Source organism: Monodon monoceros, unplaced genomic scaffold (assembly GCF_005190385.1).
Source record: "Monodon monoceros isolate NGI ecotype Baffin Bay Population unplaced genomic scaffold, NGI_Narwhal_1 Super_Scaffold_5, whole genome shotgun sequence".
Lineage (NCBI taxonomy): Eukaryota > Metazoa > Chordata > Mammalia > Artiodactyla > Monodontidae > Monodon > Monodon monoceros.
In genome coordinates, this window is record NW_021703782.1 from 1,321,048 (window position 1) to 1,338,391 (window position 17,344).

At 37.0% G+C, this 17,344-nt stretch overlaps 1 protein-coding gene across 1 annotated transcript; it reads right to left on the reverse strand.

Moving 5' to 3' along the window:
* Positions 1 to 3,697: 3,697 nt before the first annotated feature.
* On the reverse strand, positions 3,698 to 16,856 carry LOC114883742 (probable ATP-dependent RNA helicase DDX60). The gene is made up of 6 exons (XM_029201708.1): positions 16,675 to 16,856; positions 11,180 to 11,327; positions 9,730 to 9,872; positions 7,462 to 7,613; positions 6,253 to 6,315; positions 3,698 to 4,414 (listed from the first exon to the last, which is right to left on the reverse strand). Exons 1-6 carry the CDS (start codon positions 16,768 to 16,770, stop codon positions 4,315 to 4,317), a joined length of 702 nt encoding a protein of 233 aa, XP_029057541.1. The 5' UTR covers positions 16,771 to 16,856; the 3' UTR covers positions 3,698 to 4,314.
* Positions 16,857 to 17,344: the final 488 nt, after the last annotated feature.

Genomic DNA, 17,344 nt, shown 5'->3' on the forward strand with positions numbered 1-17,344 from the left:
GGAGTTTTATGGTTTCAGGATTTATGTTCAAGTCTTTAATCCACTTTAATTTTTATGTGTAGTGCAGGATAGTGGTCCAATTTTCCAAGCACCATTTATTGAAGAGACTGTCCTTCCATGTTGCATATTCTTGCCTCCTCTGTTGTAAATTAGTTGACCATACACGCATAGGTTTATTATTTCTTATAATACCATAAACATCTACAATTTTCTCAAAATAAAAATTTTTGATAAATGGCTTTTCCAGAAAACCCTTTATAGGCCCATTGCAAATATGATTTTCCCTCTCTTGGGAAAAAGATGGGAATAAATTATGGTGGGAATGATGATTTTCCAGTAATCTCACCAAGGTCTTTATACACGTTTCTCAGAAAAATTTCACATCAATACAACAAATGGAACATAAAGCATTTTGTTTTCGGAGTTCCTATGTAAATTCATTCTTCATAAGTTGTTCCAAGTTACCCTTTAAGGTTGTTGCTAAAAATCAAAAAGGAAGCTGCCCATTAGACCCACCTGGAAGAGGTTAGGTGTAACTCCTTCTTGCAAGAGAATACCATGTTACAAGAAATAATTTTATTCTCCTCCTAAAAATTAGGAAGTCAGATTGGCTCAGTCATATGGAAAAAATCTTCTTGTCTCCATCAGACTTTCAAAACTACAAATAAAGGGTGGAAACCCATGTAACAATATATTAATACTGTGTACCACTGTTTTAGTTTTGTTTTGCTTTTTTATTGGAATATAATTGCTTTACAATGTTGTGTTACTTTCTGCTGTACAATGAAGTGAATCAGCTATATGTATACCTATATCCCCTCCCTCCTGGACTTCCCTCCCATCCTCACCTATCCCACCCATCTATGTCATCAGAGAAACGAGCTGAGCTCCCTGTGCTATACTGCAGGTTCCTACTGGCTACCTATTTTACACATGGTAGTGTATTTATGTCAAACCTAATCTCCCAATTCATCCCATCCTCCCCTTACCTCCGTGTCCACATGTCCATTCTCTACATGTACGTCTCTACTCCTGCCCTACAAATAGGTTCACCTGTACCATTTTTCTAGGTTCCACATATATGCATTAATATACAATATTTGTTTTTCTCTTTCTGGCTTACTTCACTCTGCATGACAGACTGTAGGGTCCATCCACATCTCTACAAATAACCCTATTTCATTCCTTTTTATGGCTGAGTAATATTCCATTGTATATATGTACTACATCTTCTTTACCCATTCATCTATTGTTGGACATTTAGGTTGTTTCCATATGCTGGCTATTGTAAATAGTGCTGCAATGAACATTTACAATGTGCATGTGTCTTTTAGAATTGTGCTTTTCTCATGATATATGCCCAGTATGGGATTGCTGGGTCATATGGTAGTTCTATTTTTAGTTTTTTAAGGAACCTCCATACTGTTCTCCATAGTGGCTGCATCAATTTACATTCCCACCAACAGTATAAAAGGGTTCCCTTTTCTCCAGACCTTCGGTAGCATTTATTGTTTGTAGATTTTTTTGATGATGGCCATTCTGACGAATGTGAGGTGATACCTCCTTGTAGTTTTGATTTGCATTTCTCTAATTAGTGATGTTGAGCATCTTTTCATGTGCCTCTTGGCCATCTGTATGTCTTCTCTGGAGAAATGTCTACTTAGGTCTTTTGCCTATTTTTTAATTGGGTTGTATTTTTGATATTGAGCTCCATGAGCTGTTTGTATATTTTGCAGATTAACCCTTTGTCCGATGCTTCATTTGCAAATATTTTCTCCCATTCTGAGGATAGTCTTTTTGTCTTGTTTATGGTTTCCTTTGCTGTGTGAAAGCTTTTAAGTTTAACTTGGTCCCATTTGTTTATTTTTGTTTTTATTTTCATTATTCTAGGAGGTGGGTCAAAAAAGATCTTGCTGTGGTTTATGTCAAAGTGTGTTTTCCTCTGAGAGTTTTAGAGTGTCCAGTCTTAGGTTTTTAATCCATTTTGAGTCTAGTTTGGTGTATGGTATTAGGTAGTGTTATAATTTCATTCTTTTACATGTAGCTGTCCAATTTTCCCAGCACCACTTATTGAAGAGGCTGTCTTTTCTCCATTGTATGTTTCTGACTTTGTTGTCATAAATTAGGTGACCACAGGTGTGTGGCTTTATCTCTGGGCTTTCTACCTTGTACCACTGATCTATATTTGCTTTTGTGTCGGTACCATACTGTCTTCATTACTGTAGCTTTGTAGTACAGTTTGAAGGTGGGGAGTCTGATTCCTCCAGCTCCATTTTTCTTTCTCAAGATTGCTTTGGGTATTCAGGGTCTTTCGTGTTTCCATAAAAATTGTAAAATTTTTTGCTCTCATTCTGTGAAGAATGCCATTGGTAGTTTGATAGGGATTGCACTGACTCTGTAGATTTGCTTTGGGTAGTACAGTCATTTTCACAATATTGATTCTTCCAAACCAAGAACATGGTATATTTCTCCATCTGTTTATGTCATCTTTGATTTCTTTCATCAGTGTTTTATAGTTTCCTGAGTCTTTTGCCTCCTTAGGTAGGTTTATTCCTAGGTATTTTATTCTTTTTATTGTGGTGGTAAATGGGACTGTTTCCTTAATTTCTCATTCTGAATTTTCATTGTTAGTGTATAGGAATGCCAGAGATTTCTGTGCATTAATTTTGTATCCTACAAGCTTATCAAATTCCTTGATTAGTTCTAGTAGTTTTCTGGTGGCATCTTTACGATTTTCTATGTACAGTATCATGTCATCTGCAAACAGTGGTAGTTTTACTTCTTCTTTTCCAATTTGTATTCCTTTTTCTTCTCTGATTGCCGTGGTTAGAACTTGCAAAACTATATTGAATTAAGAGTGGCGAGAGTGGACATCCGTGTCTTGTTCCTGATCTTAGTGGAAATGCTTTCAGTTTTTCTCCATTGAGAATGATGTTTGCCGTGGGTTTGTCATATCTGGTCTTTATTATGTTGAGGTAGGTTCCCTCTATGCCCATTTTCTGGAGAGTTTTCATAATAAATGGGTGTTGTATTTTGTCAAAAGTTTTTTTTGCATCTATTGAGATGATCATATGGCTTCTATTCCTTAATTTGTTTATATGGTGTATCACACTGATTGATTTGCATATATTGAAGAACCCCTTGTATTCCTGGGATAAATCCCACTCAATCATGGTGTGTGATCCTTTCACTGTGTTGTTGGATTCTGTTTGGTAGAGATTAAGGGGCAGTAAAAACACTGCTTTGGTTTCTAAATGTCTGGGTGTTCAGAAATTGTTGTATTGCATGTTTTAAAATAATGAAAATCGGTTTCACCAAAGAAAGGAGGGACCCTTAACACTGCACATGCAAGGATGGGTCAGTTCCAGGGAAAAGAGTATTCTTCTATCTCCAGACAAAATGAACCACAGGGGTTTTCTAAGCCGATGTAATCTGTGTATAAATAATGCCATACAATGGATCATCTTTCAGTAAGACATCTTGATAGTAGGAGACAGCAGAACTTGCCCTGAGGAAAAAATGCTCTGTTCAAGTTTAGGGTCTAAAATAGGTTCTAGAATGATAATCTGAAGTTAGGCTGGGGCAGGAAAGTGACCATGTATGAACTATGTTCTATAAAATGCAAATGTGTATGCAAGAGGATGGAAAGACGTGTGAATTTAACACAAAGAGACCAACGGCAAATAGATTAAACCCATTTTATTTGTTTGTGGTTTTTCAGTTACTTATGTAGAATTAAAATCAAGCCAAATCATCAGGTATGTTTTATTTAAAGCACCATGGAATTTATACCAAACTCCCATCATGTTTTATAAAAAGTGGTTTAAGTTCACTAAAAGGTACTCTTCCAACAGCCATATCTAAGTCATGGAATCACATTTAAATTAAATAGAGAGAATATATTTCAATGTCAGGATACTGTAATCATTTATTCTAGCCTTAATAGACTTTTTACAAATTATAACATTGAGGAGAAAATTGTTGAGAATGTAGTATTTGTTTAGGCCTCACAGAGCAAACATTGTTCTTCAATCTCATATAAAATCCTTGCATTTCTCAATCAATCTACAAACTAGCTGAGACACAACCATTGTTACTAAACAATACAAAGAAACCAAGGTTTAGAGATACTAAGTGATTCATCCAAGGATGCTCACAGGAGAGCAGGGCAAGTTTGATCAGAACCCTGACTCCAAACTGCTTCCCTTTCTACTTCATCATATATGTATTCCCAACAAAAAGCATGAGAATCATAAAATATGACTTTTAAAATGCCCAAGGCAATCTTTTAATTAGTTTGGATAGACTTCATTTTCAAACGTTCTCAAATTTTTCATTAAAGGTTTCACTCAGTTGTTCAAATGCTAAGACCACGTTGTCCTCTTCATTTTCACATAGTTCACGCAAGGAAACACTGTAAATGGAAATATACACATAAAACTCACCCATTCTACTGAGAGTCGGTATCATAAGAAGGGCTTTCCCCAGGGAGGTAGAACTAAGTAAATCCCACTAAATGTGAGCAAAATGAGGAAAAGAATCATAAGGAACATATTTATCTAAAAAACATCTTGTCAACGAATCAATCAATCAAGAAAATCACCATGCAGCTCCCCTCCCTGTATTTTACCAAGAGGATTTTTGTTGCTTTTTTTTTTTTTTTTCAGTACACGGGCCTCTCACCGCTGTGGCCTCTCCCGTTGCAGAGCACAGGCTCCGGACGCGCAGGCTCAGCGGCCATGGCTCATGGGCCCAGCCGCTCCGCGGCATGTGGGATCTTCCCAGACCGGGGCACGAACCCGTGTCCCTTGCATCGGCAGGCGGACTCTCAACCACTGCGCCACCAGGGAAGCCCCCAAGAGGATTTTAATGGCCACCAAGTCCCATGTAACCAGATCCCTCCTCCCTTCAATAATAGCAACACAAATCCCCTTCTTTTTCCCCACATTTTTTTTTTTACGGAGGCATTTTGTGGGGTTTTTTTTTTTTTCAGTATATACTTTAACCCACAGGCAACTACCTCTACAAAAAGCAAAACAATCCTCCCTTTACCTTGATGTATGAGAAAATTAAGAAAACAGGGTGTGATAAACAAAATAATGGCCCACAAAGATATCCATGTCCTAATCCCTAGAAATTTATAAATCCTTAGGTTACATGGCAAAGGAGAATTAAGGCTGTAAATGGAATTGAAGTTGCTAATTGGCTGACCTTGAGGTGGGGAAATTAACCTGGATTATCTGGGTGGCCCACTGTTGTCACAAAGGTCATTCTAAGTGGAAGACAGGGGGCAGGAGAGAGTGAATGTCAGAGTGACCTGATATAAGAATCTGCCTCCCAATGCTGGCTTTGAAGACAGAAGGGGCCAAAATCAAAGCATCTAGAAGCTGGAAAGGACAATCAAATAGATTGTCCCAGAGGCTCCAGAAAGGAATGCAGCCTTGACAACACCTTGATTTCAGCCCAGTGAGACCCATTTTGGACCTCTGACCTCCAGAACTATAAGACACTAAAGATGTGTTGGTTTAAACACTATGTTTGTGGTCATTTGTTACAGCAGCAATAAGGAACTGATACACAGGTGACGAGAATGGAGAGAGGAAATCCAAGAATGGACAGTGCAGCTGGGCTCATCAAGGAATGGGAACAGTCAGGACCTGACCTTTCATCAGCCTTTTGTAATCTGTACCTGCCTTGATTCCACTAGAGGTCCAGTTTTCCCCTGGTGTTTTCATTGACCTACCGCAAAGAATGACCAGCTCTGTACCCACAATACTGAATTTCCTTCTAGTTACAGACTCACAATTGTGACTCCTGGACATTTCTCCTGAACAATACTCAAGAGATACAATGTGACGCATACCATCTAACTCACTGGTTTTTGTTCTCAGTCCCCAGATCTCATCCTCCCGCCTATGTTTTTACATATCATTAACTAAAATGGAAACCTTGGTTGTGGAAACTGAGAACATGAGGGTCTAGGGATTCTTGAAGCTTTGGGATACTGCTGCCTGCTGGTCTAAAGTGCCTGGGCTGAGGCTCTGATCTAGGTGAAAGTTCATGGATTTTGGAATTAGTTCTATTACACAAACAATGCAACAGTTGAGGAGAAGGTCTGCAAAGTCTCTGGGGAGTTGAAATGCTTCGCACCTAAGAGGCTCAGGGGCACCTTTAAGTATGAGCTCAACATTTTTCAAATTACCATTAAATTATCAGAAAATCTGAAATCACTATTTAAAATGTATAACATACCTGATAGATTGAATGGTGAGGGAAAAATCTTTCAACAACTGATAAGCAGCTCCTTCATTTATCCTAAACAAAACAACATTTTGAAAATTAATGGTATAAAAACATTAAAGAATTTATTTCATATTGAAATGTTGGATTGGTCATTAATGGATTACTTTTGTCTGTCAAGATGTATTTACTAAAATCATTTCTACCAAAGACTCCCAGATGATTTAATCTGTGAGAATGACAATTATGAACTCCAGTCACAAGTTCACAACCAGAGATAATCAATGAACATGGGAGGCTGACCTTCTAGGAGAAACCCAAGTCACAAAGTCAAGATCAGGAGCGTGGATGGGGCCAGAGAGTCAAAGAGAAGAACCAAGTGAACTACTCACTGGTATCACAACTACTTTATTTACAATAATGAGTCCTACTGTCAAAAATGATCAGTGTTTCTCAAGAGGGTCAGAAGTTTTAAATAGAATTCACTAAAGATTGTTCAAAATGTATTTAAAATGCACATTGAATTCCCGATGGTGTGACAGAATTCTCCTCCCCCAACACACCCACAGACACGTCCATGTGCTCAGTGACTGGGCCAATTTCTCCATTCCCAGTAAATCTCTGCACACTGTTTTTGAAAATGGTTTCCCTGCCAAGGAGTTAAAACAACTGTCATAGTCTCAGTCCTCAGATGTGTGAATTATATTCTTTTCATATACTTCTGTCAGACGATGCAGAGCATGGCATTATTTGTTATTGTTATCCATTTTTAAATATATAATAATCAATAAATAGTACTAAATAAAAAACATCTGTGAACATGTGCAAATATTGGTAACTGTAGTGTAAATCTTTATGTCAAGTGAGTCAGCCTAAGTCTCAAGATTTTGCTGGTCAAACACGAACAACAATACCACCAAATGTATTTTCTCTTGCCCTTAGTCTGTAAGAAAAAATCGCAGTATGTTTCGCACGATTAACCTATACTTGAAATTATAAGAAGGTGTTTGCCTAATATTCATTACATTCATTTATTAGATGTAAAGATGCAGATGAAGACGGATATAGAAATAGAACTAGAGGGAGAGGCAGAGGTGGAAATGACAGAGAGAGAGAGGTAGAGGTGAGAAGGATAGAGAGAGGTAGAGGTAGAGATGGGGATGACGGGGATGCTGGGGATGGCTGGGGAGGGAGATGGAGACGGAGACAGATAAAACACACCTGTTGTCCTGGACCAATCCTGTCAAGGAACCGTGTTTATAGAAATCGAGCGCATAAGCACTGAGCTGCATTCTTCTTCCTTGGTGATCAAATTCCTGTGGCCACAGCACAGGAGCCCGAGTGCTATCAATGCCAATGGTGCGCAGAGTGACCTGAAGAAATAGAGCTCTCCTTAATTTACTATTTATGTGTAAAGAAAGTTTATGATTTCTTACATTGTGCTTCATAGTTCCTTCCTAGAATCAACATGTTGAAAGCACACTCTTCACAGTGAAGGAAGAGGGTGTCTCTCATCCACACTGAGGTAGTGCTGTCCCAAGTACGACAGTAGGATGGCCTGGCTCCACCGATGAACATCACTGCCTCACAACGTACAATAAAAATTTTAACTACCCGTCCACTAGAATATAGCAAGGCTCACTAGGAAAGAAAAGCTAACTTAAAATTTTATCAGTATCCTAATTGGTGCAGGAAATACCTTTGTACACAGTGTCAGGGAGCTGGTGTCTTGCATGTCTGGAAAGAAGGCTTAAACTGAGTGACTCTGACAATCTTTGGATCCCAATTACTGGAACAAAAGGGGAGGGGAGGAAGATGGAGGGGAAAGAAAAAGGAAAATAAGAAAAGGAAGAACGCACATCAGTAGTTTTCCATGTCTGCTGATTTTCTGAAAACTCTATGGGGTCAACAGGAACTCTAGTGCAGGGCCAGTCAGAGTGCACACTGGTACAGCTACTTTCTAAAATGACTGGGGAGTAGCTCAGAAAGTTATTATTATTCAAAGTCCTTAGAATATTCTTATTCCGTTATGATCCAGAAAATCGTTTTGACCCCGAAAGTCTGGAAGATTTGCAATCAAGGGGAATTGGTGGATAAGTAAGGTAAAATTATGTGGGGGGATGCAGAATCTAAACACAAGAGGAAAAGAACTACATCAAAATTTAAATCATTAAAAATGTTATTCTTGACTGTTTTTAACTTGACAGTTATGGGTGTTAAAACACTTTAGTATTTATATTCCATTTTATACATTTAAAAGGATGATGCAACGGTTCTATTTTAACATATCAACATTTATTTGAAAATGCAATCTATATCATTAGAAACTATTTAAATATATGATAAAAATATATGCGTCCATTTAAAATGCACAAGGGTCTATACAGTTTTTCAAAATTCTTTGAAAACAGGGTGGAGGTTTCTCAAAAAACTAAAAATAGAGGTACCATGTGATCCAGTGATCCCACTCCTGGGCATATATCCAGAAAAGACAAAAACCATGATTCGAAAAGATACATGCACCCCAGCGTTCACAGCAGCACTATTTACAATAGCGAAGACATGGAAGCAACCTAAGTGTCCATCAACAGATGACTGGATAAAGCAAATGTGGTACAATGGAATACAATGGAATACTACTCAGCCATAAAAAAAGAAAAAAATAATGTAATTTGCAGCTACACAGATGGACCTAGAGATTATCATATTAAGCAAAGTCAGAAAGACAAATACCAGATGGTATCACTTATATGTGGAATCCAAAATATGACACAGATGAACCTCTCTATGAAACAGAAACAGGCACACAGTCATAGAGAACAGACTTGTTGCCAAAGGGGAGGAGGGGGTAGAGGAGGGATGGACTGGGAGTTTGGGATTAGCAGATGCAAACTATTATATAGAGAATCGATAAACAGCAAGGTCCTACTGTATGGCACAGGGAACTATATACAGTATTCTGTGAGGAACCATAATGGAAAAGAATATGAAAAAGCATATGTGTGTGTGTGTGTGTGTGTGTGTGTACCTGAATCACTGTGCTGTACGAAATTAACACAACATTGTAAATCAACTACACTTAAATTTCCACAAGTTTATTCCAACATTCAAATGGGTTATCCAGCATATCTGAAATGTATCTAGTTCTCTATACTTCATTTTTGACATCACCGATCCAGAATATATGGGATTTACAGTGTCTACAGCAACACTGGGAAAGCATGAAGATAGTTTTATGTGCTCTTTTCACAGCAAACCTCTGTGAATCTCCAGAAAAGTGGTGATCCTGGATTTCTGTGTAATGGAACAGGGTTCCTCAGGCCAGGGTGAGAAACTGGCCTCAAGAGCACCTTTTCCTGGATATTTCTGTTGATACACCTGAAATTCTTTTCAATTTGGGGAATCTGAAGTCCTTGCTAAGCTGCCCAGAAGTATAAATCCAATTCTTTCTTAATGACATTTTATTTATAAGCCTCGTTTTCCACTTACATGGTCTGAAGTTTCTAGATGAAGCAAACTGCCATCAGAGTTCCCAGAGAGACAGGCAAACGGAGAAATGGCTATTCTTCCTTCCTTGCAGCTCATCAAGTGAGACACAAGTTGTGAGTCTTCACACTCTTGACCTGAGAAATCTGGCCATAAGAGGTTGGCACAAATCAGCTTTGAAGATTAAGCCAGACTGCCAAGCCTTACACACCTGCTCTAGACCAGGAGGCAAAGGGGAGCCATTCAACTTTCAAGGACCAACACTGTAATGAAGACTGAATAAGACCGATCACATACAGTAAGCAGCACATCCTGGCATAGAATACATTCAATAAATGTTAGTTATTAATACTATTATCAACAGTATAAAATTTTGTGTTATATTTTAGTTGCTTTGATCAACAGGTCATAAAAGACTAAATTTAAATTGTATCTTCTTTTAGCCCAGAATCGTTGTTATTACCTTGGTCCTTTTTCCCACCGAACTCAGACTTGGCTGCAGAATCCTTCTAGACAGGCTGATTCAAGCAGCCACCATCAGCAGGTTTGGAAATGGCGTATGACAAGAAGTATGTTTTCCATTCCTCCCTTTGTAAAGCACCGGAGGGCGCATTCAGAGTCGGCTCTCGTTTGTGACTGAGGCCAAACCTTCCCGTTCCTTTTCTTCCTCCTCTGGATGCTCGCCACACCCTCTGCCACTGTCTACTTCCTACTTTCACGCTGTCCAGGAAGCTACACGGTCCTCCTCCCTGACTTCTTCCAGCTGAGGATGTTACCAAACCAGGAAATGGCTACCCAGAACTCACCCCTTTCCCTGTATCCCTGTCACCGTTTCCAGTTTAGTTTCTCCCGTAAGATTTCCATCCAATAGCTCATGAAAAGTAAGAGCAAAGATCAGGAGTGTTGACTACGTGCTACGTGCTGTTTGGAGATAAGTTACAGACATTGGCTTAACTATTTAAAGCTCACCCAAACTAGGTGGATAATGTTATCCTCCTTATTTATCTGTTGAGAAAATCGAGGCAGGAATATGGAGTCCCCTGCTCAAAGTCCCACTGCTAACAAGTAGCAGAGCCAGAGCTTGGACTCAGGTCATAATGCAGAGAGTTTATGCTCATGACCACCATGCACAGCTCCTCTCAAGGAAAAAGTGACAGAATCGCTTCTTGTTTCTCCTCATCTCATAGGTGTCCTTACTCCATTTTCCAGGCTTGTCCCAAACCCAACCTTTAATCAAGATGGTTTATAAATGACTCTATTCAATGTCATTCTCCACTGTCCTTTACTTAATTCTAATAATCATACTGTCTTCCTTGAGAGAGCAGAAAGGATCCCCTTATTCTAAGGCAGACTGATCTTTCCAGGGCTCTACTCTTCTTATGGGATAAAATATTCTTCTGGCAAGATTATTTATTTTTTAAACTGTCCCACAACGGAGCTAAGATACACTTACCTATTTTTGACAATGGGAGCTGATGTTCTTGTTTCATATCAGCCAGTTTGGAAACAATCAGTAGGAAAGAGGCAAAGTCCTTTGTCACGTTTGTGTTATACTCATCTAGAGCGGCCTTGAAGTCCTCAGGGAGATCCTCCAGAAACACCTAAATCATCAAGGAGGTCATCAGAAAAAAACAAAAACAAAAAACTGGAGGCCAAATATTTTTCAGAGAGATCTACGTACCATCCTTGAAAACTGAAAGTTTAGAAGAACTGCAAAGAACAATGTAATATAATTCTATAGTTATCTATCTATTCAGTAATGTAACTGTTCCATCCTTTCATCTATGAAATTCAGGTGAAATTCATTTTTTATTCCTATTTGTGTTATAAAAACCAATACCTTTGCTCTTAAAAATTTGTTTTCATGCTATTTAATCAAAACTCTTTTAAATAGAAGTATGCCCTCAAATGACGTTAGACTTGTGAATATTTCAAAGAATCTAGTGACATGTTTGGAAAGCAAGCAACAATATAAAGTCCCCTTTGTGCCTGGAATAAACCTCACTCAATTGTGAGGGTCTTTAAAGCCCCACTGGATTCATTCTTCTAATATTTGGTTAATTATTCTTCTATCTATATTTTCATAAGAGATACATCTCTAATTTTTTATAATGTCCTTGTCAAGTTTTGATATTAAGTTTAAGTTTTGCTCCCTCTTTTTATATTCTCTAGAAGAGTTTGTGAAAATTTGCTGTTATTCTTTAAATGTTTAAAAAAGTTCACCACTGAAGCCATCTGAACCTGGGTTTTTTTAAATGGGAAATTAAAAAAAAAATAATTGGTTACATTTCTTTAATGGCTATCAGATATGAAATTATTCATATAGTCCTTGGTTAGTTTTAGAAAGTTGCATTTCCTAGGAATTTGCCCATTTTGTCCAAATAGTCAAATGTTTTTTCCATTTGATGTACTACATAAGATCTGTAATAATGTCTCATTTTCTTTCCTGATAATTGTAATTTGTGCTTTCTCTCCCTTCTTTGTCAATGAGTCTTGCTGTGTATTCATCACCTTTATTATAAATCTTAACGAAGAAGCAACTTAGGCCTTGCTGATTTCCCTTTTTTTACAATTGTTCTCAATTTACTTTATTTCTGTTCTTATTTTATTATTCTTTTTCTTGTATTTCCCTTAGGTTAGATATTCTGTTCTATTTATTTTGCTTTGTTTTGTTTTCTCCTAACTCCTTAAGCTGAAAAGTCAAATCACTGATTTTTTTTCAGCCTGTCTTCTTTTCTAAGATGTGGTTATAAAGGCTATAAATGTCCCTCTAATCACTGCATAAATCACATCTTATATTTGTATGTATTCTTCATTATCATTTAACTAAAATATTTCATAATTTCCATTTTATTTATTTTTTGTCTTATGTGTATTTAGAAATGAAACGAGTTTGTTCCATTTTAAGGCAATTAAGGTGTTTCTGGTCCAGAAACAAATTTCACATATATATATTACCAGCATATATTTGACAAAGGTACCAATAACACACAATAGAGAAAGGATAGTCTTTTCAAAAATGGTATTGGCAAAATGATATATACATGTAAAAGATTGAAATTGGACCCCTACCATATGCTGTACATAAAAATAAACTCAAAACGGATTAAAGACTTAAATGTAAGACCTAAAACTGTAAAATTAATAAAAGAAAATATAGCGACATTGGTTTTGGCCATGATTTTTTAATGTAACATCAACAGTATAGGCAACACAAGTGAAAATAAACAAGTGGGACTACATCAAACTAAAAACCTTCTGCACAACAAAAGAAATAATCAACAGAGTGAAAAGGCACTTGTGGAATGGGAGAAAATATTTCTGAACCAACCATCTGATAAGGGATAATATCCAAAATACGTAAGAATCTAGTACAACTCAATAGCAAAACAAACAAACAAAAACACAAAAACAAAAGAAAAACGGGCAAAGGACTTGAAAAGACATTTCTTCAAAGAAGGCATACAATCTGCCATCATGTACATTAAAAGTTGCTCAGCATCACTAATCATCAGGGAAATGCAGATCAAAACCACAATGAGATAGCACCTCATACCTGTCAGAATGGCCATCATCAAAAAAAACAAGATTATAAGGGTTGAAGAAAAATTGTAAACGTAGAAAACTTCGAACCTTATACACTGTTGGTGGGAATGTAAATTGGTGCAGCCACTATGAAAAACATACAAAGTTTTCTTTAAAAACATTAAAAATGGAACTATCATATGATCCAGCAATTCCACATCTGGGTATATATCCAAAAGGGTTGCAATCAGGATGTTGAAGAGATACCTGTACCTCCACGTTCACTGAAACATTATTCACAACAGGCAGGACATACGAACAGCTCAAGTGTGTATCAGCAAGATGAATCGATAAGAAAGTGTGCTGTATGCATACAGTGGGATATTATTCATTCTTAAAAAAGGAGATCAACATGGATGTACCTAGAGGACGTTATGTTAAGTAAAATAAGCCTCACAGAAGGACAAATACTGCATGATTCCACTTACATGGGGGACCTAAAACAGTCATACTCATAGAAGCAGAGAATATTGTCAGGGGCTGGGTGGAGGTGGAAATGGGGAATTGTTTTTCATTGAATATAAATTATTGTTATGCAGGCTAAATAATTTCTGTAGATCTTCTCTACAACATAGTACCTATGTTAACGATACAGTACTGTGTACTTTAAACTGCATTAAGAGGATAAATCTCATGGTAAGTATTCCTAACTAAATAAAACCAGAAGAAAAATTTTGGACATGGTGGATATGTTTAGTGCCTTTGTTGTGGCAATGATATCACAGGTGTATGCATACGTCCAAACGCATTAACATGTGTATATTAAACGTATGCAATTTTTATATATCACTTATACCTCAAAAAAACTTTTAAAATAAGGTATGCATATCCTCTTGATATGTCATGAAACCAACCACAATATATTTACCCTGTTTTAACTTATGTTTAAAACATACGCTCAGTATCTGTACACATTCATGCATAAAAATAAACAGAGTGGAGTGAAAATTATATTCCCATTTTCTTCTACCTTCCATTATTTTGGTCAGAAAGTCAGCTATCAATCTTATTATTGCTTTTTTCAAGGAAATGTCTATTTCAGCTCTAGCTCATTTGTGTTTTTCTCTTTGTTTTTGATTTTCAGTAGTTTTAGTTTAATGTTTCTTTATCCTTCTTGAAGTTCACTAATCTTTTGAAACTATGGAGTGCTGTCTTTCATCAGCTTGGGAAAATTCCCAGCTATTATTTTTGAATACCCTCCAGCCATTCTTCTCCCTCCTCTTCTTCTGGGATTGCCATTATATTACATTAAACCTTTTGAATGTGATCCACATTCTCATATGCTATTGTTTTTATTTTCATTTTTTCTCCCTGTGCTACAATTCAGATACCTTTTATTGAGCTATCAGTCAACTCACTGATTTTGACTTCTGATATGTATATTCTGATCAGACAGTACATTTTTCAATTCTGGACAGTCCAATTAATTACCTGGTGAAATTCTCTATTCTCTCATCAATTTTGTAATTATCTAGTGAAAGTCTCCATCCTTTCATCAATTCTATCTCTTCCCTCATTTTCTTGAGCAGTCCTTATATTCTAACTTCAATATCTGAATCATCTTCGTGTTGATTATTATTGCCTGCTTTCATTCCTGCCAATTGGTCATATGTTCTCACTTACTCACTTTTTTAGGTTTTTTTTTTCTTTCACCAGAAGTGTTTGTAAAAGGACCTGATAGACTTCAAACAATGTTATCTTCCACTGGAGTGAGCTCCCCAATTTTGTGTTTGGCCAAGTGAGTGAAGATGTGACCACCTCAGTCTAAGTAGAGATTGAAGTGGATTGATACTGTTTTCCAGTTTTAATAAGTCTCAGCCTACATCTGGTGCATCTCTGCTCTTAAGCCCTCTTGGGTTTTGAGTATGAGGCTGGTGGGTCTCAGTCTTCTCAGCCCTAAAAGATTCCCAAAGATCCACTTCGTTCCTGTAGAGCTTCATAACCTACATTTATACCTTCCAGCCCTAGATAGCTTTAAAAATGCCTTGAGGGTAATATAAGCCTATGAATACATTCAAACTCTTCCCTCTAGTGGGTTTTTATTTAGTAAATGCTACAAGACTGCAAGAAATTTGGTGTAACACCCTGACATTTCAGGCAGATATGACCCAGTGAATGTCCTGAGTTAACACTCTCTCAAGTGTCTAGTCTGTCACTCCAGCCCCATGGAATCACTAAAAGCTTTATTGTTGTGTTGTGTTTTTTATCTCATAGGAGAGGCTCTCTGGATATGCTAAGTACAACTTTCAACCTCGTCCAGAATCAACAAGTTCTTTGAGAGAAAAATCATGGTTGGAGAGTCCAATCACACCTTGGATAAGTTCTTGCCATTTTATCATTTTAGCCAATATAATCCTCATCCCTTCCACAGCTCTCTGTTGCAACAGGAGTGATGGCCACCTAGCATGTCCCACCTGGAAGTGCTCAAATTTCTAATAATCTTTAAAGGAAAAAAGAGAGAGAAATAGGAGGCCTCCACTCAAAATCTTCTTTTATTGTACTTTTTTCTATCATAACCATCTGTGTAAGAACAGATATACTGACTTGTCTTTTGTAAGAAAAATAAGTTTATTTAACCAAAACAAATAATAGTCCAAGAATGTACATGTGATGAAAAAGATATGAAGATGAAAAGTCAGTGACTAAAATTGTGTTCACTGGTCTAGAGAACACTCTGTGAGGGCTAAGAATGGTAACTTAACATTGTGATGTTAGACAATATAGATGAACTCTTCTCTTTTTGTTCTTCTTTGTCACCTTTTACCAAGGTTATCTGGTATAATAACCAGCCCTTCCCACTTTCTCAGATTCTAGTGAAATACATTAGTGATAATATTTGATGCTGACTTAATGACAGGGAATCATGATCAAAGAAGTCTTTGCAAATAAAATCGGACAACAGTCTGTGTGTCAAGGGATGATTTCTTAGATGACTATTCTAATATTTTTTCAGTGAGAACATTATAGTTCACAGCATACGCTTCCTGTCCATAGACCTACTGCAAGGTAAAAAGACACTAAAAGAACTAGAGATTCAATGATGGGAACTATTAGTTCATTTAATGTATAGTTACGTACATTTTTTTCTTTAGCCACTGATTGCTACACGTGTATACAATCCAACAGAAAACATGAGCAGAACTTTTAATCCCATTTTTCCTCAAGGCATTTAATCTTTTGATAGATTTATAGAGGAGACATGTGAATTACAGATTAAATATAACACTGATTACAGAAGAAGAAATTATTTCTATAAAACAAATGAACTCTATATTAATAAAATTCTACTGCTGTGGAATCATTTACGGTAGGATCTGTTAAATTATCTTAATCATTTAATGTTATCAGAATCATAACTTTTACCTTGGATTGATAAAACTTGAGCGTAGCATCTTGGAACTTTGCTGGAAGATATTTTCTGCCAAACAGATTTGCCAATACTAACACTAGCTTTTCCATAACATCTTGAGAAAAATGTTTTGAGCCTATACAAAATAAAATATCTTGTCATAAACGTAAAAAGTGCATTAATCCCATTTTTAATGTTTCAATTGAACAATACAAATTGAATGTTATATTGCATGTTATTTCACGGAGACTAGAAACTTGTAACAAGTGTAGCAACTAGGGAATGACTATCTCTGCTGACAGTTCTACACCTGTGCCTCCTTTTTCCCTCTTGCCGCTCCCCCTCTACTTCAGACTCTTGTAACTCTAACCAAAGACCCTTGTCCCCTTACCTGGGACCTTCCTCTTTAGTCTATGATTGGTTTTCTTAAGCATTTAATGATCATGACCTCACCTCCTCAAAAGCCTCTGATTGCATCTCAATGCCTCATAAACAAAATCCAATCTCCTCAGCCAAGCACGTAAGGGTTTCCAAAACTAACCCACAAATAACCCCCCAGCCCCCTCCCCTCCCCTCCCTGCCATTCATGTTAATATACTGTCAACCCCAACACAACATGGTAAAGCAACTATACTCCAACTATATATATATATATATATATATATATATATATATATATATATA